This window comes from Eucyclogobius newberryi, unplaced genomic scaffold (assembly GCF_026437365.1).
Source record: "Eucyclogobius newberryi isolate DKJ021-1_F unplaced genomic scaffold, fEucNew1.0.hap1 SCAF_16, whole genome shotgun sequence".
Lineage (NCBI taxonomy): Eukaryota > Metazoa > Chordata > Actinopteri > Gobiiformes > Gobiidae > Eucyclogobius > Eucyclogobius newberryi.
In genome coordinates, this window is record NW_027315790.1 from 11689056 (window position 1) to 11716116 (window position 27061).

The window sequence follows — 27061 nt, forward strand, 5'->3', positions numbered from 1 at the left end:
TTGTATCTATTTATTTATTGACCTCAGTCTCACTGAGATTTAGCATCTCTTTTTCAGGGTGTTGGCCCCAGAGGGGAGGAGCCTATTGTACATGCATTAGTGTAGCTTTTATCAACTCTGTTTAAAGAGAATGAGAACATAAGAGATGAAAATGAGGTAAACCTGAACCAATCCATAGCCCAAAGCTTTCAATGAGCGGGACACAGCCCTCGCCCATACGGCTCAAAACCCCAACAAGCCGGCCTGTTCCACACCAGTGCCTAAATAGACAGGCAACACAGATGACACTTGTCCCGACTAGACCAGCAGCCAGCAGCCAGCTCTCTCTCAGCCTCCTTCAGCCTGCTCTCTGCGCTTGCCATTTAACTTTTTATATCTGTAATGCAGGGGCCTCATCTCAGCTGTGAGTCACAACACTGGTTTATTCATCAGAGCCGATCCTCTTAGTTTGAACAGCACACTCAGATTTCACTTCAGAGCTATAACCATTTGACATTACATTGTGTAGGAGATTTGCATGTTTGTTTGTACTATATCTTTATAATCCTGTTCCTTCACTGAGCAGGTAAAGGAGGGCCCATTAGTGGTGCTCCCTGGCTCTGCTGATGCGGACACAGATCAGAGGGCAGACAGTACAAGTCCCTGCTGGCAGCGCCTGATAAAACATCCTGTTTCACCAGCAGAGTACTCGCTGCTTCTGCTCAAGTCACGAACAAGAGAGAGAGGATGGGGAGTGCTATGGGATGCACAATGACAACTTGTCTTGTCGAGTTATTATTCTTAGGTCTGTCTCAGCCTGTTTAATTTAATTTGATAAATAAGAGCATTGTCATATATCCAGACGTTTTCCGAGTCCAGTATTTGTCCTGCTGGTATCCTTTTACGGCAGGAGAAACGGGTCTGAGATCAAACATGGGGCTCAGGTGTGATTTAGTGTTTAGGGTCTTTCAAAGCCCATTATAAACATGAAGTATGGCCTGTCCTTATACTGGAGAAAAACTTGTATGTGTCCTTTATATGCAGTTGTGAGCTTTGTTTCTTTTTAACCAGTAAGAGAACATACACTTTATTATTCCCGCAAATTCGCATTTGATCCATCCTTCAGTGCAGGAGCAGTGGGCGCTCGAGATCTTGAGCTGCTTGGTCAGGACCACCATCGCTGTGGGATTGTACCTATTGTTCATGTTTTGGGTTGATGGGGGAAACCCTCCCTTTAAATGTGTCTTTATTTCTATTGTCTGTGTTGTCTTTGGTTCTTCAATCACTCATCTAGGTTGGGTTCATATGGCATCTCAACATTCTAAAATGGATATGAAATTGAGCCAGAAATCTATGGAAGAATTTTTATAGTCAAAATGCAGATGTTTTGTCCTGGCTAATTATTATTATAACAATAGTACATCAATCCCAGTAAGGCTTTTGAAATTATTATCTTGACAACAACTAAAAAAACTGGTGGCATTATTAGATAAGAAAATACATAATATGCCAAAATTGTAGACCAATACAGTAAATACCAATACAAGTAAAATTTACCCACTGCATTTGTCATTTTTGGCTGTATCTTGCTTTGAGTGTGAAGTTTTTGTCTTATCTGGGATTTGTGTGGATTTCCAGTGATTGTTAAACTCTCAGGTTGGCTACAGATAAGCCTACTTTGTCTCTATTAGACATTGTCTCTATTAGCAACTCCACTTGATCTCTATTTGGATTAGATCTTCTGATCCATTGGAAGGCCTGGGGCAACACTGGCTGTTACCAGTTTCTGTCAAACACGGGAGTTGTTGCTCCATCTTTAAGAAACCATTGTCAGCTTGTGCATGTCTTATATCTACAAGGATATCAAGGATTATGTATGCTCGTAGTCATGAATATCATCTTAGGACACATAAAAAAAAGGAAAGGAGAGGTGCATACAGTTTGCCTACTCGCACTTTTGGGGCAAACAAGGTGCTCATACCAGCAGATAAAAAGCCCTCATTCAAACGCTTGTGAAGCAGTCAACAGGTTCTCTGTTGCCATGGTGATGAGCTACAGGCTGACCACACATGATGTGAGTGAAAAAGCATTTCCTTAGTGACCAGTGGAGACTGGAGACATGCACAAATAGTTAGAGCTTTCCATTGGTGTTTATGAGATAATGAGCTTTGAATTGTCTCTTTATTATCTCCATTTACACCAGTGAGCGTGGTGACAATGGACACAGCACTTTGTATTGTCCAGCTGTTGACTCAGCCGCTCCAGTACACATGCCCACACATACAGGTGTGCGCGTCCTATTGGCTGTGCTTGTCATTATTTTGGGTTGAGTTTTATTGCCTTCCTAGGGCTGTGTCATTCTGCATGTCACTGGATGAGAGTCAGGAGCCAGTTCTCCATTCTTGCCTCCCATGAATGTGCCCACGCGCTGCCTCCCACCCACATCATCACAGCACCGATAGAAGTTTTCTACATCCTCCCTGACTCCTCTTTTCCTTTTCTTCATCTTCTCCTGCCTTATCTGTCATGCTTGCTGCTGTAATTTGTGTCCCTCGTTTTTCCTGCTTTTCCTTCTTATGTGCCTCAAATCCACCAACTATTTGAATATATGTGAATCATTTCTCAGCATGTGTGCATTCACTTTATCAGCACACTTCATAAATGTATTTTTTACTTCAAGTAAAATCTTTCTGTTGAATCCTTGTTGAGTGTATTATATATGCAAACCAATTATGTAATTTCAAGTAATCTAAGTAATGTACGGTAAGTGATGCAATCAACTCATAATTCTGGGAATATTCCTTTACATTTATACACCAGCCCATGGCTTGACATATACTTTTTGTATTATTTAGCCTCTGTATTGGACGTACAGGCTCAGGTGGATGAGAGGAGGGAAGTTTTATCCCATCACAGCCAGTAGAGGTGCCTCATCAAAGACCTGCCTGCTCCCGCAGGGCACCACTGTTTTCCACGGCACATCAAACACATGAAAGAATAGCCTCCAATCACTGCCCTTTGGATTCCTCCTGCAAACATTCTGATTGTTCTTCTGTTCTTTCCTTCTGTGGTACTGTCACCTGTCCTTAACAGAGTAGTCATTTACAAATCTTGTATGCTATATATCTCTCATTGTAACATCTTTCTTATTCGGGTTTAGGAGTAGGCTACACTGTGGCTCTTTCTCTCGCAATTTAAACTAATCTTGTTCAAATTCTCCACAGTGTTTTGTTTTGATTTTATGTTTTAGTTGCAACACATTAAATCTCAGGAAAAGAGAGACATATCTATTTCCGCTTGTTTTGAGCTGAAGTAAACCATGTGTTTGGGTAGAGATGCATAAGTGGTGGATGCATGTGTCTGCAGAGGAGCAGTCTGTACCGCTTATGTTATTTCATTAGGCGCAGTGGGACAGAAAAACAGTTTCAGGTGGGCAGCAGGGCACACTCGTTCTCTTATCTCCTTATTGCTTTGCATTGTTCATGATTGTGCCTCCTAATGGTTATTGTTGTTTATTTATTCCCACAGTTTGAATGGTATGTCACTCGGGCTCATTACTGCCGTCTGAGGCTGTTAAACACAACCTTAATCAGCAGCTCTACAATCTTGTGAGGATTAAAGGGATGGAGGGAGCTTGCTACCCACAGTATATGTTTCTGCCTCTATAGTAGTGGTAGTATCTGTTTTGTGATGAACTGCTCTGGCCTACTTTTGGTAGGGGCAAGGAGGAGTGCACCTTGGGGGCGGCGCTGTTGAGGATATGCCTATGTACTCACTGTGTATTTAAACATTTGACCATTGATAAAAGAGTATCCTCTGACCCAACGGTGGCTGTGCGTCCACTGTGTTCTGGCCCCAGGCTCTCGGTTCTTGTGTGGAGCAATGTTATGGGATTGAAAAGAAGACAATGGGTTCAATGTGGCGATAGAAAGCAGGCATCTTGAATGGGCCGTGCTCATTAGACTGGGCTGCCCTGCAGGACCAACATCTTCTGAATGAAGACTTTTTCACACTGGTGCCTCCTGAAATGGAAACACTCCTCTTGCTCTCTCTTTGCTCCGGCTTTGAGAACCACATTCTTCCTCTTTCTATACTATGGCACGCTTCCTTTTCCCATAGACTGAGGCCATGACAGTAAATAGATGCTCCAGAGCCGACTCCCTGAGCTGTCTCAACAATCGACATGGAGTGTAGTGTGATATCGAACTTGGTCTAATCTGTTCATCCTTTAGTTCTGTAACTCTGTGATCTTAGACTAGTTTCACTCGTTCTCACTTTTCCAACTTTACATTTTAATGATGCAAGCGGATCTTGCATTGTTGGTTCACAGAGCCAAAAGCTCAAGAATCAAGACATGCAGCAATAGCACTTTACACAATGCAATCTCTTTAGTATAACTTTCCATCATAGTGGAATGTGTCCTCCTCATTTGGCCCATCCTTCATGTAATTTGGGAAACTAGTCAAGAGTGTCTGAATACATTGCCACTTTTATGCTGCTTATAGGACTACCCTGTAAATAATTAGAATTTTAGATTTTGTCGGTGTAATCCCTCATTCGTCCAGTTGTAGTCATCTGGACTCAGTTTGAAAAAATAGACGTTTCGACTCTCATCCAAGAGTCATTGTCAATAAAAGAATTTAGATCGAGAACTCCGATATTAATACTGTTCTGTGGTAAGACCCACCCATTGGGAGGAGCCTTCCTGAAGTAGAAGATAGAGCCTCTACACAAGAGGCTCTATCAGCACAGAAGAAATACAAGTTCAGGACCTCAGAGTGCCGTGCATCTCCATCTTGAAGCCTCTAATCACTCGTTTGAAGACGGTGAGGTGAAGGTTTTAAGCAGGGAGAAAAGATGGTTTGAAAGAGGAGTCAAGGAAGCTATTTTTGTTAAAAAAGAAAGACCTTCTTTAAACAGAAATGGAGGGCTAAGGTTTAATCTTCCTGTTATTTATAATGGGTTACTGAACCCCTGGAAAGGTAGAGGACCAGGGCATTTAGATGCTAATCAGGTACTCAGGGTGGTTGAGCCAGGGTCTCACAAAGACAAAGAGGATTCTAATAGCCCATTAAGATTCTGAATAGGCTACCTCGGTAGATACAAGGGGGAAGTTTCTGTTGAAACAAACAACTCCTTCTACTTCAGGAAGGCTCCTCCCAATGGGTGGGTCTTACCACAGAACAGTATTAATATCGGAGTTCTCGATCTAAATTCTTTTATTGACAATGACTCTTGGATGAGAGTCGAAACGTCTATTTTTTCTAACTGAGTCCAGATGACTACAACTGAAGCTTTTTCTACTAATTTTAGATTTTGAAATTTTGAAATATTTATATAAATCACCAAATCAGATGAACCCAAAATAGGGGATTGTATGGGCGCTGGGATTTCTGATATATTATATGAGTTTCTGTTTTCTGCTGATGTATCTGGATGAAAGCAATGTGTAAATGGGAAAATGTCCTTTTGCTAGTTTCCATCCCCAGGCGGCTATTTGATTTGAGTGGAATAAAACAATCCATATATGTAAGACCCAACAATTATTAAAGAAAAAAGAGGTTGGGGCCTACCCTGCCTGAAAACTACTATATTGAGTGTAATGCTGTCACGGAGGTCCCAGTACAGGCCCTACTGGCAGATGACAAACGGCTGAGTCTTTTGGTGTAAATAGAGAATTCCTGGGTAAAATCTGTTCTAACGACATGAAAAAAGCTAATCAAATCTGGTTGGCTTTACAAAGTTATAACCAAATACGTTTTGTTTTTACCAGTTTGTATAAGAAAACCAAATGAAAATCTTTGATATGTTAAAGGAATCCTTTGGCTTGGAGAAACAAGACTTATAGATACTCACAAATAAGAAGTTACCGTATTATGATCAAGAAATAAAACAAATGAACGATTATTATAACCCTTTGACTGAAATCTTTATTAAGGCATATAAATTAGAACTTTCAAGGGGAATAATATCTAAAGTATATAAATACATTAAAATTAAATGGGAAAAGGGGGTAATTTTGTTTCACTGGAATCTCATGTTTGGAGGAAAATATTTTTGAAAAATGTAACCCGTTTTTTTATAACACCCTGTCGAAGTGCCCACTACTCACAGGGAAGAATGAGTGCTGGAGAAACTGTGGTCGCCAGGAGGCACCATTATCATGTGTTTTGGGACTGTCCTGTTGCACATAAAATATTTATGGACAGAAATGAACAAGGCAATGAAGAGACCACCATCCCGCTCAATTTCAGAACTATGTACCTGAGCCTTGACCTTTAATAATATGGAATGTTCTAAAATCACACAAAACGTATGTCAATGTTGATATATATTGATGTAGCTGTAAAAATGTTTTCAAAAGTGTGACTATTAATTGGTTACATACCCTGTTTATCATAGTTAACTATGCTCCAGTATCTACAACAGGTTGAATTCTTGCTTCATTATAACATACAAGATGAGGCTGTTATAAACCCGAAAAGGCTTTTTATTCCGTGTTGTATTTACCTACCTTTGTACCTTTGATGGCATTAGAATCAGCCGGGAAACTGTGTGAGGAATTATGCATTTTTGATGCAGCGTGGGGAGGAGTAAAACACTGAAAAGGCTGCATGACCTACTTAGGACCATGAATTCAGGCAACTGACAAATGACACAAAGGAGAGGAATCTTCGAGGGTCTGTGTGACATGCAAAGCTTTACTCAGGCCTGTTCATTTTTGCTTCCTTGTGTGAGTGTGTAACTCATGTTTTCCGTGTGGGCATACAAACTCCTCACCTGCCTTGTGTTTAAGTGTCTCCTCATAACACTGTCCTGTAACTCTCAAGTCTCCAAATCCACTCAGGTGTCACTACAAACATCCAAAGAGCGCTTTCAATCAGTGGCAGCTCCTCCTCTGACTGCATCTGAACGAAAAAGGCAATTTTCTGTATGACATTGCTTTGTCCACAAATTAATTTTCTTTGCAGCCTAGCCCATTGCCCCCTCCCTTTTTCATCTGTAACTATGGTTACGCTGTGTTATACATCATCTTCTCAAACAAGCAGACAGTGCTGTCCACATGTTACAGTCCCTGTGGGTTGACACATCTCAGACCAGTCAATAAGCTATTCATTACTAACAGGTGGCACTTGGATTGAAGGCTTTAAGTGGAGAATTCATTTGTGCTGGAAATGAGCCATTGCTAGGTCCTGACCACCTGGTTGGATGGAGGCTCTGATTGATGAGTGCTGTGAGCACTGTTGGCACAGCCCTGCGCTGCTTAAATATGCACTGGAAGATCAGGCTCTGCAGGATCTGTGTGTCTGCATGTGTTGGCATATAATGCGCTAAATAAGGAAATTCGTGATCATGAAAGCACAGCACTGTATGTGTTACAAGCTTCCTTCACTTTTCAATAAGCTGTGTTTTCATAACTCTTGTGTCAAGCGGGGTTTCAACATTCATTGAAACACACTGTATGACTGAACTGTATGACTGAAAGAAGAAAAGTGAAGAGTGGTGAATGGTGATGTTTGGGGAGTCAAAAATGCTGGGAGTTTGTTCTGCTGTAACAAGATTGATCTGCATGGACAGAAGAATCCCTTTGCTGCAGAGGCACACTTTGACTATGCTGACCTATATTGTACACACTACGATAGACACTTGGATCAACGCTTCCTAGACACTGGTCAGTTTAATGTATCCTCCAATCATAGTGTCACAAATTTGGTTACAATTAGGATCATTGAACTCCATTCAGTATGGGATTACCTGTTCTCCAGCCAGCGCCAAAAACAACTTGCAATAGGCTTTACACAACTTTCTGCATTGAACAGATTGCTTATCTGTCGTGGTGTCTGTTTACTACTACTGTGACTTTGGCAATATGGGCCAATTTACATCTATTTCAGAATTTAGTTTCTGGCTTTTTTGTATTATAAGATACTTCCCATAGGAAAATAAATTCTCTGTATTTTACAGTCCTTTATTGTCACTGCGGCAGCCTGTCAAGAGTGGGGGCCCCAGTGCAGCTCCTGGGTAAACCCACCCAGACACGGGGAGAAACATGCAAACTCCATACTGAAAGTCCTTGATAATCCTGATACAGCCTGGTGTTTTGAAGCCACTCAGCCACCATACTGTTAGTTTTTATAGACCAGAGTTGCTTACCCTGAAATATGTTTTTAGTATTTAATTTAGTAAAGTGTGTCCAATCCTGGTCAGGGATGTAGTACCAGATACTGGGCCCTGTCACCATCTTTGTGGGCCCGTATTGCATGTTCTCTATATGAAACATCCACATAACAGATTTTGTAAGGTCCCCTTCTCTGCACTGGGTTTTGGTTGAATGAGTACCCCAAGGGCAAACTGCCATCCCTCAGACTGGGGCAGACTGAATTCTACTGAGTGAAATGTTCAATGAGAGACAGCAAATCAGCTGCCACCAAACCACTATACGAAGACAAGTTTGTTATGTTATCTTAAGTTATTTTCTGTATGACATTGCTTTGTCCACAAATTAATTTTCTTTGCAGCCTAGCCCATCCCTTTTTCATCATATATATATATATATATATATATATATATATATATATATATATATATATATATATATATATATATATATATATATATACATACATATAACAACTTTGTCTCACCTTCTGCGGGCAGTCTCTATTTATCCCCCTTCAGGCTCGGGTCCTTGCTTGAGGGTTCTTCAGTATCTTTGCTGTTCCTTGCACTGCACTTTTCTGGATCGAGATGCTGATGTTTTTCCTGGATCTGCTCAAGCCATTCCTCCAGTTTGGGGTTCACTGCCCCAAGTGCTCCGGTCACTACGGGCACCACCGATACCTTCACGATCCAGGCCTTCTCCAGCTCCTCTCTGAGGCCTTGGTCTTTCTCTAGTTTCTCATGTTCCTTTTTCCGGATGTTACCATCCCACAGCACTGCAATGTCCACCACCATGGCTTTCCTCTGACCCTTGTCAACTACCACTGTGTCCGGTTGGTTCGCCATTAATATATATATATATATATATATAGATATAGATATAGATATATATATATATATATATATATATATATATATATATATATATATATATATATATATATATATATATATATATAGATATATATATAGATATATATATATAGCACCTGAAGGACACTCAGACCATGGGTCTTTGATGAAACAAACATTGAACGCTTTGGCTTGAATAGCAAGCGTCATGTCTGGAAGAAACAGGCACCGCTCCTCCCCTGGCCAGTACCGTCCCTACAGTGCAGCATGGTGGTGGCAGCATCAGGCTGTGGGAATGTTTTTCAGCGCCAGGAACTTGGAGGCTATTCAGGATCAACAGAAAGATAAATGTAGCAGTGTGCAGATGCATCTTGATAAAAACCTGCTCCACTCTGGGACCTCAGACTGGGTTGAAGGTTCATCTTCCAACAAGACAACGACCCTAAGCACTCAGCCAGGATAACAAACAGTGGCTACAGGACAACTCTGTGAATGTCCTTGAGTGGCCCAGCCAGAGCCCAGACTTGAACACAATTGAACATCTTTGGAGAGATCTGAAAATAACTGAACTGACGCTCACCAATCTATCTTATTGGGGTAGGGAGGTTCTGCAATGGAAAAACTGCCGATAAATGGTTGTAGCAGTACCATTGAATACCATTATACTCAAAAAGACTTGAGGCTCTAATTAGTTCCAAAGATGCTTCAACAAAGTATTGAGCACAGGTTGTGAATACTTATAAGTACTATTTTTGGGAATTTATTTTTTATTTACTACCGTAGACTGGGACAAGAGTGAGCTGATTTGTTTTTGTTTTTTTAGCTCATGCCAAATTCTCTGTGCATGTAAACATAGTGTATTCTCCCAATCCATGGCGCTCGGTCCAATTGCAAACACACAACCCTTTATAGTTCACAATTTCTCAATCTCGCTCACCTATGAATTCTTGGTAGAATGTCACTGTTCACTGTCCTAGTCATAATATAGACTTGCCTAACCTATATTTCTTTGAAACAATTTTTTTTTTGAAACATTTGTATGAAATAATGTAATGAAATAAAACCAACTATTTCAAAATGACAGCATTATGTGATACATTATCAGAAAAAATAAGTAGATTATAACATTTAGAACCTATTGTACTGGACTGTCGCTCATCTGAGTGGACAAGGCAGATACTATGTTCCATTGGCATGCTTTAGCCTGTGTAGTACCTTGAATCCTATGACATTTGGTCACACTTGCCCAGAGAGGGGGTCATCTTTGGGCTTGAGCTGATGACACTGCTGGCCCCGCATGTCGAGGGGGCTCTCCTCCATTTGTTAGAGGCAAATTGCTTGTGACATCACAGCAGACCCCCCCTCCCCCAGCACAGCTCTGTGTTCTGTGCGTGGATAAACGTGTGTGGGACGACGGGACTCAGCTTGATGATTTGTGTGCAGTAATTTGCCATTAAAGCAGGGGCAGGTGCTGCTGCCTGTGTTTGTGGCTCTAACAAGGCATTTCATCATGGTTAACTTGACATACAATTACTCCTGTTCAACTCATGTTTCACACATAAGCCTAAAGCCACGTCTATACATCATCAATATTGTTTAATTATATTTTGCTGTACATTTAGTCTGCTTTTATTGTTTGTTTTATATTTATGAATTGGAATAACCTCTCATTTGAACTTTGTATCTTGTAAATTGTACAATGAGCAGTCTTTGCATTTTCAACCCAATCCCTACATATTTAACAATTAACTCCAGTAATATTATAAGCCTTCACAAACAATGATTTGGATTTATGGTAAAATTCTACCTTGTTGGATGGGCTGTTATCTCATGAAAAGAGTCTCAAAACTGTATGGCTCTATCACCTCACTTTGTGGCTGCACTAACAGACAGTTTATCGAGTGAGTGATTTATCAATTGCACAATAACAGTAGGCTAATGTCATTGTGCAGTGATGAGTCAATAAGAAATACTCTGAGCTGCCTTCTGTAAAGTTCACCAGGAAGCAAATGCAATGGAGACAATGTCTAGAGCAGGAAGCGTCAGTCCCATCAGTAATATTGTCTGAAAGGTAAGGGCCCTGGTGCAAACTCCAAATGTCAGATTGTCAAAGAGACATTATGTACAATAACATGTTATGAGAACTGATCACAAAGAAGCTCCTGTTGTAACCACAATTACATTACATTTTTGAACCAGTTCTATACCAGTGCATTTCTATGTTTTGCTCTGCACCTATGCAGAGTGTTAGAGCATGTGTGTCATTTTTGGAAGCAAGATTTCATATACATGTTGATTTTACATTTCTTTCATGATGCCCCATACAATGTCCTTTAAACGACACATTTTGTGACTTTAATGTATCATAATTGTCATAAGATAACATAAGATAACATAAGATAAGAGAACCTCACTTCCAGAAATTCTTGATTAGAGCAGAATACTAAATACTGATTGTCTAAGAGAAAGTACTGCCTAATGAGTGTCTAAATATAGCCATCTGTACACAGTCCTGGAGCGACATCCATATCTGGTGCACAAAGTGTGGATTTGTCACTCTGTTGGCATGACAACGCACTGAACAGCTTTGACAGATTGTGTGCATGTGAGCCCATCTGAAGTCCAACAGGATGGAGCATGTTAGGAAACAGCTTCTGTTCATCTCCCACTAACGACCACACATTCCGCTTTAGTATGACGATGATTAACTGCTGACTGCCACTCATTTGGTTTTATAAGCTCCATAACCTTCTGTATGCGGAGCTCAGCAGCAGTCCTGGGTGTCTACAGAAAAGCACGTGAGCACATCCTGCTGGTTCTGTTTACGAAACTGTAAAGCAGTTTATCTGCCATGAAGGTTGTGGAGGAACATTATCGTAACCACCTCCAGGACATTGTCAGGGAGCACAATAAATCTGCTTAAAACTGCTATCACCAAGCTCTATTGTACTGACAATGGCAGCTTTGCTTGCCCACATACACTTTCTGTTGCATGGTAACCAGTTGAATGTCTGAGCAACTTATCTTATACTCAAGGAAATAAAGTGGTTTTCGAATAGCTTCTTCTTTAATGGTCTCTTGTGGTCATAATATCATTTTCAGACCAACGGCGGGTGTCCACACGGTTGAGAAAAAAAAGCTGACTCAAGTTAAAAAAGAAAGGCAACAAAAGGTAACGCTATTCTCACATCCAATGATTACCATCCTACTTTAGAGTGGTGAGTTCTGTATCTTTCAGAGTTCAGAGGTTTTAAGACTGTTGCTGTAGAATACATACATATATATATATATATATATATATATATATATATATATATATATATATCTATTGTGTGTATATACATATACACACAATAGATTCTGCTTATAGGTTTTCTCTGCTTGTTGCATATGAGTTGACCATTCTCAAACACACTGGCGTATTTTCCCCAACCACAGGATTTGTCTTTCCACATGGATGTTTCAGAAATGAGAAGCCACTGTCAATCAGGGACTGTAAATGGATAGATGGCTATTTAGCTGCAATCTAGAGCATCTTTGTTTTTTACGAGCTTAGTGTCTCACGCCTTTTCACTTGCTGCCCCATACACACACATTGCCCTGGACTTTCTTTGGACTCTTAAGGACTTTAAATTTACTAATAAGATACAAATAGACTTAGTAGCATAGTCATTGTATTATTAGTTACAGTAATATTCTGCCTCGATGTATCCACGATCTTGTCCTTTGGTCATTACCCAAAGCTCATGACCATAGGTGAGGGTAGGAACGTAGATTGACCAGTAAATCGAGAGCTTTGTCTTTCGACTCAGCTCCTTCTTCACCACAACAGTCCGATGCAGCGACCGCATCACTGCAGACGCTGCACCGATCCAACTGTCAATCTCACGCTCCATCCTTCCCTCACTCGTGAACAAGACCCAGAGATACTTGAACTCCTCCACTTGTGGCAAGGACTCCCCACCCACCGGGCAGAATCAGAATAAGAACAAGGTTTATTGCCATTTTCAATGAACAAAAATGTACAAACATAGGAACTTGTTCTGGTGATCTGATGAAAAAATAAGTAAGTAAAGTTAAAACAAAGCTAAAAATAGGCTTGATATGTACATAAATAAAATATGTAATGCAATAAGAAGTGAACAGTGCAGTGAGTGCAAAGTGGTTAGGCAGTGTTCATGAGTCCAACAGCAGAGGGAAAGAAACTGTTCCTATGACGGGAGGTTCTGGTCCGAATGGACCGTAGCCTCCTGCCTGAGGGGAGTGGCTCAAATAGTCCGTGTGCCGGGTGAGAAGGGTTGGCTGTGATCCGACCTGCACATCCCAGAACCCTGGAGACGTCCAGGGCCTGCAGAGATGGAAGTCTGCAGCCGATCACCTTCTCAGCTGAGCACACAATGCGCTGCAGTCTTTGTTTGTCCCTGGCTGTGGCTCCAGCGTAGCACACGGTGATGGAGGAGGTGAGGATGGACTCAATGATGGCCGTGTAGAACTGCACCATCATCTGCTCTGGCAGCTTTGCTTTCCTCAGCTGCTGCAGGAAGTACATCCTCTGCTGGGCCTTCTTGATGAGGGAGCTGATGGTGGGCCCCCACTTGAGGTCCCGGGTGATGGTGATACCGAGAAAGCGGAGGGAGTCCACAGTGGAGATGGGGGAGTCTGAGATGGTGAGGGGGCGCTGGGGGGCTTTGACTTTCCTGAAGTCCACGATCATCTCCAAGACACCTTTTTCTGGTTGAGAACCATGGCCTTGGATTTGGAGGCGCTGATTTTCATCATTCATAAAAAAAGGATTTTTCTAGTTGAATTATAATTACTTTTTGATGTATTTATTTAGTTTTTATCTGTTTTAACCGGATATTTGATTAGCTTATTTAACATTATCATACTGTGTTCACAGTTTTTAATGCACTAGTTTTAATGAGATTACACACAGGTACTTACTCAACAGAGAAACAACATAAAACTGGGAAACTTGTTAGTTGTAAGAATTATTGCTTTATTTAGATAGTAAAATATAGTGGCCACAACTAAATAATAGAAATAGGCCCATAAGATTATCAACACTTCAAATGTAGCTCTTCTAAATACTGTATCAGTTATATTAGTGAGAAAAGCTCCATGACACTCAGGGGAGGGGCTTGAGTCGCAATAGCAAAATGTTTGCATTGACTGTAGCTGGCGGTTCCCTCACGCTGGTTTTAAACAGATCGACCCCCACTGCCTCTGAGATTGACAGATAGATCGCGACTGACGTAATGGGCATCCCGGGTCTACACAGTGTAACAATTTTATGTAATTACTTGGGCAAATATCATACAGCAGGAGTATAACAAATAGTCATAGAAGTCACATACTCACCGACATACTCACTGAAATTTGAGCAAATTTTGACATAAAGCTGCAGACCGTAAGTGCAACATGTTTAGTCAGCATAGCTGCTGTGAGGAGGGTGGGAAGCCCCTTACATTAAATGTGTACGTTTATTACTGAGCATGCACGGACAAATGAAGTTTGAGCTTTAAACTAGGGATTTGAGATAACACGTTCTCTCAACATATCATCTTTGATCCACTGAAAAAACACTGTAATATAGTTGCATTGAATAGCTTTTGTACATCAACTTTGAAAACTTGTTACCAAGTTAAAAAGTTAACTGAACTAATAATTTAGATTTCTGTTAACAACAGTGTGTCAACTTTATGTCCGCAAACTTGGACAAGAATCAGGCCTGTGTGTTTGACTGATCCTCCCACTTTTTGAAGCTATGGGACTGTAAAATGATTTTTATCATAACTGCATTTGTCTACTTCCAGGTGTATTTATGTATTTATTTATTTTGAATATAGTATAGTTTTAGTTATTTACTTTTTAAAAGACAAAGTAGGTAAGGTTAAGGTTTTGGAAAGCAGTTGTCACCTTCCTCAGAAGCCTCCTCGGACATGAAAGCTCATGCTCTCACATGTCTGGGATTCCAGGGAACCCCAGGCATCCAGGGGTGTGGCCAAGCTGGCAAACCTGTCATCAGACCTGTTCGTCAGACTGGCCACATCTGGGAAGATCAACAGATAAAAGTGGCGTGTCGCTGCAGACAGAGGACATTCCTGAGGAAGGTAACTTACATACATATTTTGTCTTTCAGAATGACCAACCATAACTAAGGCTTACTGGGCAATTTTGTATGTTTTGGCTTGAGAAGTGTTGTCAGATGGTGACTAAGAGAGGGAAGGTTGTCCACACAGATGGGGTCTCACTCCCTGACGGGACAATAGCAGATACTTGCAAATGACAACCTCGAAGAGGTAACAAGGAAAGTGGCAACAGCTACCTACAACGAGTGAGGCAAGTCCTAAGAAGCCTGCTCAATGGCAAGAACAAGTCCAGGGAAATAAACAGCTACGCCCTGTCAGTGATCAGATACCCTGCAGGAATGATAAGGTGGCCAAAGAAAGAGATACAGACCACACATGTTAATACGCGAAAACTCTTCACCATGCATGGAGGGTTCCATCCCAAAATCCAGCATCCTGAGACTGTACAGTAGCCATAAGGAAGGAGGCCGTGGAGTGACGTGAGAGTCACTATCCAGGATAAAGATCAAAGATCCATAAGTACATCAAGGACAAGGCCCCAACAGATGACCTGCTAAATGAATGTCTCAGGCAATAGGGAAGAGAGGATGAGGTGCTGGAGGAGGGACCATCATGTGAGGACAAGCCCCTACATGGGATGTACCACCGAAACATAACTGTAGTGGCTGATGTCAAATAATCCTACCAATGGCTAGAGCGGGCTGGACTCAAGGACAGCACAGAGGCCCTGATCATGACTCCATAGGCCCTGAGCACCAGAACAAAAGAGGCCCAGATCTACCACACCAGACAATACCCAAGATGAAGGCTGTGTAAAGAGCCCCCTGAGACATTCCAGCACATAACTGCAGGGTGTAAGATGCTGGCAGGGACAGCATATATGGAGCGCCATAACCAAGTGGCTGGCATAGTGTACAGAAACATCTGTGCAGAGTATGGGCTGGAGACCCCAAGGACAAAGTGGGAAACACCTCCAAAGGTGGTGGAGAACGACTGAGCCAAGATCCTGTTGGGCTTCTAGATACAGACAGACCGAATGGTAATGGTAAACCAGATATTGTGGTGGTAAATAGGCAAGGCAAGGCAAGGCAAGTTTATTTGTAGAGCACATTTCATACACAAGGCAATTCAAAGTGCTTCACACAGCAGGAAAAATGCATTCAAATCACAAAGAAATTACGAAACAGAAATACAATGAAATTAACAAAATTAAAAATTATCAATCCAACTGATTGTCTAAACTAATAAAATCACAAACAAAAGAGAAGAGTGCAAAGAAAAAATCCTTTCAGTCATATGCGCAGCTAAACAAAACTGTTTTTAGCTTAGATTTGAACATTGTCAGAGTAGATCCTGTCTCACATCTTCAGGAAGACTGTTCCAGATTTTAGCTGCATAAAACTGAAACGCAGATTCCCCATGTGTCCTGACTCTGGGCACCAGCAGGAGGCCGGTCCCTGAGGTCCTCAGAGTCCGAGATGGTTCATATGGCACTAACATATCCAAGATGTACTTTGGTGCTCGGCCATGGAGAGACTTGTACACAAGCAGAGCTGCTTTAAAGTCTATTCTCTGAGCCACAGGGGCCAGTGCAGAGACCTAAGAACAGGACTAATGTGATGGTACTTCCTGGTTCTAGTCAGGACCCGAGCAGCAGCGTTCTGGATGTACTGCAGCTGTTTTACAGCTCGTTTGGAGAGGCCAGTGAGCAGGCCGTTACAGTAGTCTAATCTACTGGAGACAAACGCATGGATAAGTCTCTCTAAATCTGGTTTTGACACTATATTTTTGATTTTGGCAATGTTTTTTAGATGGTAAAAAGCTGCTGATGTTATTGATTTGACGTGGCTATTAAAGTTCAAGTCTGAGTCCATTATTACCCCCAGATTTCTAACTTGGTTTGTAGGTTTTAGAGCGAGACTCTGGAGGTGACCTTTAACACTTTCTCTTTGTTTCTGTGGGCCAAAAACGATTATTTCAGTCTTGTCTGAGTTCAGCTGGAGAAAGTTGTTTTGCATCCACAAACTGATCTGTTGGATGCAGTGACAGAGAGAATCTACTGGTCCATAGTCACCTGCCGATAGTGAAACATAGATCTGAGTGTCGTCTGCATAATTGTGATAGGACACATTTTCACTGCGTATCAACTGACCTAACGGCAGCATGTAGAGGTTGAACAGAAGGGAACCCAGGACTGACCCTTGGGGCACTCCACAGGTCAGGGTCATGTGGTCTGAGACACAGCTACCAATTTCAACAAAGTACTTCCTGCCTTCCAGATAGGACCTTAACCAGTTTAGGGCAGTGCCAGTGATGCCCACCCAGTCCTCTAGTCTCTGTAAGAGGATCCCATGATCGACAGTGTCAAAAGCAGCACTCAGATCTAACAGAATTAAGACTGAGGCTTTGCCCGTGTCAGTGTTCAGGCGGATGTCATTTGTCACCTTGACAAGAGCAGTCTCAGTGCTGTGATGAGGTCTAAAACCTGACTGAAAAACATCAAATGAGTTGTTTATTAAGAGGAAATCTGTGAGCTGTTGGTAAACAACCTTTTCAAGGACTTTGCCCCAAAATGGCAGATTAGAGATGGGCCGGTAATGACTCAGTACTGCGGCATCAAGAATGCTCTTCTTTAGGAGAGGCTTTATGACCGCAGTTTTCAAAGACATTGGGAATGTTCCAGATTGAAGCAACATGTTAACTATGTGAGTGAATGGTGCTAACAAACTGTTCAGCACAGACTTTAGAAATCTGGTGGGTAACACATCGAGGCAGCATGTAGATGAACTCAGACTGGTGATGATCTCATGGACAGTTTTGTCAGTTACTGGTGCAAAGTGAGTTAGCTCTAAGTGTCTTGGTGGTTTTAGGGTAATTTTTTGCATTGTAGGATTTATAGCATTTTTAATGCCCTGAACTTCGTCATTAAAGAATAATGCAAACTCATTACACTTGGATGCGGAAATGAGTTCTAATGGCAGCTGAGCTGGAGGGTTTGTTAATCTGTTTACTGTGGCAAACAGGACACGCGAGTTGTTACTGCAGCTTCCAATTATTTCAGAAAAATATCTTTCCCTAGTTCTACATAAGATTAGGTTGTAGATGTTCAGCTTCTCTTTGTAAATCTCTTTTTGAACCTGGAGCTTTGACTTGCGCCATTTCCGTTCGGCCCTGCGGCACTCCCTTTTCTGTGCCCTGACCAAATCATCATTTCTCCACGGCACCTTCTGCTTATTTTTAACCATTTTAGCCTTTATAGGGGCGATGGTGTCCAGAACATTCAAAACACTAGATGTAACAGAGTTCAACAAATCATTTACATTAGAACATGAGACGTTTTCAAAGTTTATCATTTCCATAAACAGTGCACCTGTGCCGTCACTTATGTGTCTCCTCTGAACAACTGCAGGACCAACCGGTGGTTTGGGAGAAACAGACAGGTCAAAGAAGACACAGAAATGATCAGACAGAGCAACATCGATCACATTAACATTTGAAATATTTACCCCCTTTGTAATTATGAGATCTAAAGTGTGTCCTTTGCTGTGGGTGGGGCCTCTCACATGCTGAGTAAGACTGAAGGTTTCAAGGACAGCATCAAGCTTTTTAGCTTTTCTGTCACAAATATTATCAACATGCACATTGAAATCACCTGTAATGACCAAACCATCAAAGTCTGTGCATACGGCTGAAAGCATCTCAGTAAAATCATCAATAAAACTTTGGCAGTGCTGGGGAGGCTTGTATAAAACAATGAAGAGAATGGATGGAGACCGTTTTAGCTCCATTTTAAAGGATACATACTCAAATGATGAAAACACCCCAAAAGACAACCTGCGGGTAATTATTTCATCTCTAAAGACAGCACAGACTCCACCCCCTTTTTTGTTTTCTCGTGTATCAGATTCAAACTTAAAGTTGGGAGGAGCAGATTCTATCAGAACTACATTTCCTGTGTTTTTGTCAAGCCATGTTTCAGTTAAAAACATAAAATCAAGATTATAAGAAGAAATAAAATTATTAATTAAGAGAGATTTGTTACATAAGGATCTGACATTTAGCACAGCAAGTTTCAGACTAGTTTCAGTGGGACTGGGCTTTATCTTTTCACAGGGAATATGAATCACATTTCTCAGATTGGGCCTGACTCGCATTTTGTTTTTCCATCTGTGTGATGATGTGACTACAGAAATAGCACTAGGGGGGGGCTCTTTTTACATAGGGCCCCGGGTTGGTTTGATTTTTAATGTGACAATAAGTCCCGGCAACGCTGAGACCCAGTGCATCCTAGCTATGGGAGTTAGCTAAATAAAGCAGAGGAAAGCCGTGGTGGTGGACGTGGCAAAACCAAGTGATGGCAACATAAGGAAAAAGGAACACGAGAACCTAGAGAAATACCAAGGGCTAAGAGAGTAGCTGGAGAAGGACTGGATGGTGCCTGTGGTCATCGCAGCACTCGGGGCAGTGACCCACAAAATGTGGCTACAGCAGATCCCTGGAGAAACATCAGAAATCTCAGTCCATAAAAGTGCAGTGCGAGGAATAGCCCCCCCTTAACAATCCGTTGTGAAAAATAATGCTTTAACTTTGTACCAGTTTTTATTTTGTATGGATACACTTCATTAATTCCAGATATATTATCTATAAACCAGGTCAACTTTTCTGCCATCTGAAAGGCACATTCTACAAAGAAATAAGACCTGCTCTCCTAAATTTAAACAATGGACAGTTTAGAATGAACATATTTAGCTCACATTGGGAAATAATATCTGTCTTCATAGTTCTTCTGAATTGTTCTGAAACTACAGCAGTGTGTTGTCCAGACAGTAAACATCTGGACTACAACTGTGTGCTGTATTTATAGTGCCCTATAAATATGACATTAAACGTTATTGCTTTAACTGAAGGCTCTTATTCTAACACAACTTTGATATCACAAGTACTGTCTTGCACACTCTAATAGGACATTTGATTTTCATTTCAATCTCCAGTGCGGAGGCCCACTGTGCTGCTGCTGGGTGGGAAATCTCATTCAGCTGCCGGCCGATGGCTAACAAGGTCAAATGACTCTGTAGATGAGATGGACCGTGTCAGAGGCACAAACACACAGCGCACCTGCCATTCAGGGCCTCTCTGCAGCTGCACATCACGCCTTGGATGGAGTGACAGTAATAGAATACTGAGGGAGAAGTGTTTAGTGCTGATAGGAATATCATTATACTCTATGGAAATCAGGAAATCACAGCAAAACTCAGTTAGTCAGCTCATGTGGCAATCAATAGAAACCTACACACTTTCTCTTTGATTTCACTCTCTCTCTCTTGTTACACACTCTTTTTCCAGTTGCTATAGTGACATGAATTGGCTGCATTTTGCAGCAGTGGATCAGAGCGGGGGCCTGCAGCTTGAGAGCTGTATTGTTTTACATGAGTGTTTGACTAGATGCATATAGACTGGGCTGCAATAATGCAGGCTTAAAAATCTCTCTGACTATAACAAGTTAAATGGTAATTAGTATTAAGTCAGTTCCATCAGCTAAATAATATTTATATATATATATATATATATATATATTTAGTAATGTATTGTATCACTATATATATATCACTATATATATATATATACAGTGTATGTTCAGAACTGTTCAGTGTTTCACAAATCTTCTTTTTTTCAAGGATTTTTTTGGTCCATAGGCTTTATTAGACAGGACAGCTGAGCATGAAGTGGGGATGAGCGAGAAGGGAGGACATGCAGTAAATTTTTAAACTCACGACACTGCAGCCGCCTGCATGTGGAGCCTGGCATGTGTGCTGCCGCCTTAATCACTCGACCGCTGTTTCACAAATCTAAAGTAAACTCTCTCTCTCTTCCACAGTGTGACAACGCCAAGGGACTGCGGGCCTTTTTTGATGCCATATGCTACGGCCCCAAACACCTGATGATTTTTGGAGGTGTCTGTCCGTCTGTGACCTCCATTATTGCAGAATCCTTGGAGGGATGGAACTTGGTGCAGGTGGGTTGGCATTTATTATTGTTGGTCGCATTTGAGATGAACGCCTGTGCTAAAACATTTGCAGAATACAATGCAGGATGTTTTCTGATTTGTATGTGTACTATAAAACACATGTCTTACACTGCCACTTCAAGTGCAGGATTGTGCACACGGTCCTGGTCTTTACAGGCTAAACACAATGCTTTGACTTAGATGTTGAGATATAGACACCTATTCTTTTAAGAGAATGAGTCACTAGACAACTTCACTGCGCTCGAAATAGCTTCTAATTTTTTTTCCGAGATTATTAAAGGTGGAATGGACGATTTTTTTCAGCAATTTTTTTTATCATATTTCCTCGTGGTGTAGATAAATCATTTGTCCTGCCACGTATCAATCATAAAACGCACCTATCGCTCACCTGCAGCCGCGTGCGGTTCGTGCCCACGTTTCCGCGTGCCTAAGCGCATGGATCTATCATAATATAGTTTCCTCAGTGTACGGGGCAAAATGAAGACGGAGAGTGGACATTTAATTCACATTTGAAATTAAGGGAAAAAAGCCTGGTTGATAATGAAGGTCATTGATTTGTAGCCATTCCCATTATGTTGATAGAAAGATATTTTAGTAAACCTTTTCAATGCATTTGCTCTAGTTTGTTTCAGTGCACAGACCACATAGTTTTGACACATTAACTGTTTTTTAAACAACAATGAATAATGTTAGGCTTTCAGATAATAGCTTGATTTTTATGGGGCACCCACATGAACAGATGGTGTTTTAAATTAGGCTATGCCAGAGGCCTGTTTCAGTATTTGTCCAAGGCCAGAAAAGGGTTGATCTGAACTTAAAGTGCTTTCTTCACAAGCTTTGTGTTGGGTTGTGTGCATACACTTGTCTCACATTCGTCACAGTATCGAGCTGAAGAAAAATGACGGCACAGTAGAGGAAAATGGTGGATGGGATCATGGCTGATGGACAGATGGCGCCACATGGATGGAGGCAGTGACAGAGGAACAGGGTGTCGGCAGCAAACACTGAGCTGAAAAGTGGGATTCGAAGAAACACTGCGAGAGGCAGCTGTGTTTGTGAGCAGCCATCAGCCACAAATGCCTCTGATTGGACTATTTTATTTTCAACTCACAATGCTTTGGTTTGGCAGCCATTTGGCAGCAGTGTGATTAATCTTGTGTTTTCCTCACATGACGTGGATAAGAAAGCATTTGGCTCAGATCTGAATGCTTAGCTGGCACAGGTATCTGTTCCCACCAAACATGCTGTTATTTGGTGAACTTATGAGGGGCCCTCTGGCTCTCTGAACTGAGCTCTATTTTGTGTAGATGGCTCAGAAAGTGGCCCCAGCAAACCCCTTGCAACTCACTGGCCCCTTTATCAGCATGAATGTTTTATCTTTATCAGTGAAAACTTGCCTCCCAATCATCTTGTCATTTTAAAGATAAAGAAGACATTTACTATCAAGCAATTATGTGAGCAGTCATTTTGAAGCTGTAGTTGTTTTCTGTCTTTATGTTGTTAAAGCCATTATAGAAGGTATGAACTATTATGAGGCATGTTACAGAAACATAAGCAATCAATGTGCATTTGGAGTCTGTTCTTCTTGGATACTTGCTCTATTGATTACCAGTTCTTCATTAACCAGCTGTTTGGGTAAAGGGCAATCTAATCACAGTCACCTTGTCTTTGAAACCTGCTCGCATCCTTTTGCTTTTTTCATCCTCCTCACAGAGTGCTTCACGGAGTCTTTCAATAAAGCATGTGATACTGTCGTATTCTGCCTCGCTTACGTCAGAGCCTCCTGTGCACTTCATCTATCTTTCATTACTTTCAAAGTTTAAGCTAAAATTGTGCATAGAATTTAGAGTGTCACAGCAGATAGGTCTATCAATAACACTTCATCTTCTCAATATTGTCAATTAAATAAATGCCTCAAACTATATTATTGTACTTTTCTAGAGAAAATGAAGCCCGACTGGTCTAATGAGCACTTTCTTTGTAACACTCACTATCGGTCTCTTATCATTTTTGTTGCCATTGTTTTATTAGTCAGTGCTGAAAGCCATTTTAAATATAGATGGGAGTGTTTGTTTTGATTTGTTTAGGATTTTGTGAAATATTTAGCAGAAGTACAAATAGTTACAAAGTAAGATGAAGATGAAATTGCAAGTCAAATTGTCTCAGTGTCTCTCTTTCTTGTGCTCAGGGGAATAGAGGCAGAAAGAGGATATTAATTACATGCTAGCAAGAGCTAATCAGATGTTTTTGTCATGAGCGCTGCTTGTTCCGACTGCAGCACCCTAAACTGTCGCCTTCACAAACTGTTGTACCTATTCTCAGCACAGAATACATGCCATCTAAAACACACACACACACACACACACACACAGTAATTAACTCATTAACAACATTTGTTGAATGCAAACCATTAGCAGCTTGGATGTGATGTTGCAAATGTTGGTGTCATATTGAGGAAACATGATACTTCATAGGCACTCAGAGAGAGCACAAGCTTTGACTATTTTGCTGTGAGAGCTAGTGAATGAGTGTCTACCACCATCACGTGAATGCCCCATTTTTGGACACACATCACAGAAGTACTCAAGCATGCACACATTCAGTTAGGGGCACAGAGTGAGAAAAAACATTGTGCCACATGGTTATTTAAGAACGATATCTGAATTTCAAAATGTGCTGCTCTTGCCTGATATTTTGAAAATCTGAGGGGGTGGGGGTGAGCACTCATCTAATTGCATTGTCAACTTATCCTGCACATCTTGGTAAGACCTTTCGAGACCATATCCAAACAGGATAGTGGTTGGCAGCTCCATTACAAGCCATTAAAACCAGAAGGGCTGCTGGAGAGTGAAGCTAGTGGATCAATACAGGGCAGTTTAACTCTCTGACACGGCTCACTAATATCTGAAACATCAACTTCCTGCCTTCTGAGAGCTGAGGCGGAGGGGAGCCCCAACTAGGAAACTATCCCGGGAAGTGGACTGAATGAGGTATACAAGTGGCTCTGAGTGCTTTCAGGACTTTCCATGCATTGTCTCTGTACTCTGTACTCTCTACACTCACCACCTGTACTATTTCCATTTGATCTTTTGAAAATACAAATCACTCTGGTTCTTTTGCGCCTGTTAATGGGTATAAAGCTGTAAATGTATATTTTAAGTTAAATATGTGCTCAACGTTCATGAAAACACAACATTTAACTGCTAATAACCCTGACGTAGCAGATCAGTGCAGAGAAACTTGAAATGATATGAGTGGTGACAATATGGCGGATACAAGATTTTAGTTGTCTTTACCAAAAGTAAATATAAAAAACTGAGCTAACAACTAGCATGGTTAATTCAAATTCTGCAAATGACTCAAATTGGGGAAGGACTTTCCATCGCTCAAAAGATAAAATACTTTGAATTTGTTAGTTTTAAATTTGGTTAAATTTATCATTGCTCTGGCATTCCCACTTATTCATCACTCTCAAGGGGAGAAAGCTGTGTCATGAAAAGAGTGGCCCAGAATTGCCATTGGCTGTGGTTAGGTCTGTGGTTAGCCTCACCCTTTAAACCATGTCAGAGCTGATGTTTTATGAAGTTGACTTCAATGACTGTTAGTGATTCCTCTCATCACAAAAGAAAGATGTTGCCACAGTCATGAAAACCTTCAATACAAACTGAAAAATTGCTTAATCGATTAATTAATTAGTAGAATGCCTCACATTGAAGTTAAAATGTTTTTAATACGTCAACACTAAGCTACCTTTTTTACTGCAACACCCTCTACAGATGTAGAGAAACTTAACAGACAGTGCAAAAATGACGTGACTCATAGTCTACTGGCTTTGGAAAACGATGTTTTATATATAAATGTCCTGAGTTGCAGTCAGCCCGATGCAGCTCAGTTTAAAATTTTAATTCATTCCTTTTAGTGGTTTGCATGCAGCGGGGTCTGAGAGACAAAGCAGAGCTAGCTCAGGAGCCTGCAACCCCAATGCCTTTGCTCACCTTCATCATCGCAATGAAGTCTTCTTTAGTTAGTCAAACCCCGACATGTTTGTTTATGAAGAGCCAAAGACTAATGTGAAAGTGGGTCAGTGTGTTCTTACCAATTCACAGGTAGAAGTATTTTCAGCTCATGGAAGCATTTCATGAAGAAACACCCCTGAGGTATAAAGCAACTAGGTGTTAGCCCTATTGAGTGCTGTCTCTGTCTACATGCAAACACATTTACTTTTCCCTTTTAGTGCCTGAAATGTGGTCAATCTAATTGACCTAATGATCCTGATTGTCATTTGAATCACACAAACCTTTATTGGTGTAAAACCAAGTTTCTAAATAAAAAAAACATTTCTTGGTTGATTAAACGGCACTGATATTGTTCCTCTTTGTTGCTGATTGAGTTGGAAGTTAATAATCATGAGCTGTGGAATTTCATTGGCTGTGTTACATGATATTTGCAGCTCAATAGGTTAACTCCAACGGGGGTTCAGCACATCCTGTGGTGGAGCAACGTGCATTTTTAAACAGACAGTAGCGCCAATAGCAGTGGGGCGCCGGCAGCTTCCCTCTGTGTTAAGAAGCACACGTAAACACAGTGCGGATGACCTTTAGCTCCAATAAACAACATTAAATATGGATAAGGACATAATTGAAAGTAACCACCAGCACTTTCTTCTTCTCTTCAGCCTCCCACTCGCTCAGTTACTCTTTAAAAGCCAGAGCTTGCCACAAACAGACTCCAACCAATAGGCTGACATTTTAAACTAGACATGTCTAAAATTCAAGGTCACTTTAGTGTCAGATGGAGTTCAAACTTACTTGTTTGATTTGGCCAGGTCTGTGAATTATGAGGTCACCAACTCATAATTAGTAAATTTAGATTTGAGATTTTCTCTGTGTTACCAGTCTGAATAATAATCCATCCATCCATCCATTTTCTACCGCTTGTTCCCTTTCGGGGTCGCGGGTGACTGGAGCCTATCCCAGTGACTTCGGGCCTTAGGCGGGGTACACCCTGGACAGTGGCCAACTTGTCGCAGGGCCAACACAGAGACACAGACATTACAGACAGTTCACGCTCACATTCATTCACTAGGGCCAATTTAGAGTCACCAATTTTGCCTAACACATGCATGTCTTTGGACGGTGGGAGGAAGCCGGAGAACCCGGAGAGAACCCACGGTAACACGGGGAGAACATGCAGACTCCACCCAGAGAGATCATGTGATGTTGGTCTGGTCCGGGAATCGAACCCATGATCTCCTTCTTGGGAGGCAAGAGCGCTAACCGCCTTTGCCACCGTGCACCATATGAATAATAATGTGTTCACTTATTCATTCAATAGATTTGTACTAAAATGTGCCTTATGTCTAACGTTGTAGAAAAAGATAACTTGACTGCTTATCCTACTCTGAGTAAGCCCTTCCACTGAGTGGAACCTCCTGATCCAGTCAGGCCTGTGTCCTGTTTTTGTTTACACTGTTTATTGTTTACATGCAATATTCTGATGTCTATGAGTATCGATAACAAACTTGCACACACTGAAACACACCATATTCCTCACAGCATTACATTAGAAGCCTACACTTGCCACAAATGAAAGGCCAGATTAGCCTAATCTTAAACCAATGAAGATTTACTTGTTGAACACAATGTTTAAAGAATAAAGGCATTAAAATCACAATTCACATGCCCCATGGGCCATGTCCTCTGATCATATCCAAACTCCTATCTTATATTTTTGTGGCTGTTTCTGACCTCGTGCAGTTGAATGCAGTCTGCTCCATGTGATCAGACTGTACTTACAACATTTACATGCAGTAGGGATATGAGTACAAACTAAACCATATGTGTTGTAAGGATCTTAGAGATTTGAATCACGACACGTCGATTGTAGTTTCGGGGTTTACATGTATTTTGAATAACAAAATAAAATTGGACTAGGCCAGTTCTAGTTTTCTTAG

General features: G+C 41.2%; 1 protein-coding gene across 2 annotated transcripts in view; it reads left to right on the forward strand.

Annotated features, from left to right (window-relative positions):
- Positions 1 to 27061, forward strand: part of gabbr2 (gamma-aminobutyric acid (GABA) B receptor, 2) — a 120945-nt gene that overhangs the window by 16800 nt on the left and 77084 nt on the right. For both annotated transcript variants that reach the window (XM_072447560.1, XM_072447559.1), the window contains exon 2: positions 20959 to 21096. In XM_072447560.1, the coding sequence (XP_072303661.1) occupies positions 20959 to 21096 (138 nt within the window). The remainder of the gene's footprint in view (positions 1 to 20958; positions 21097 to 27061) is intronic.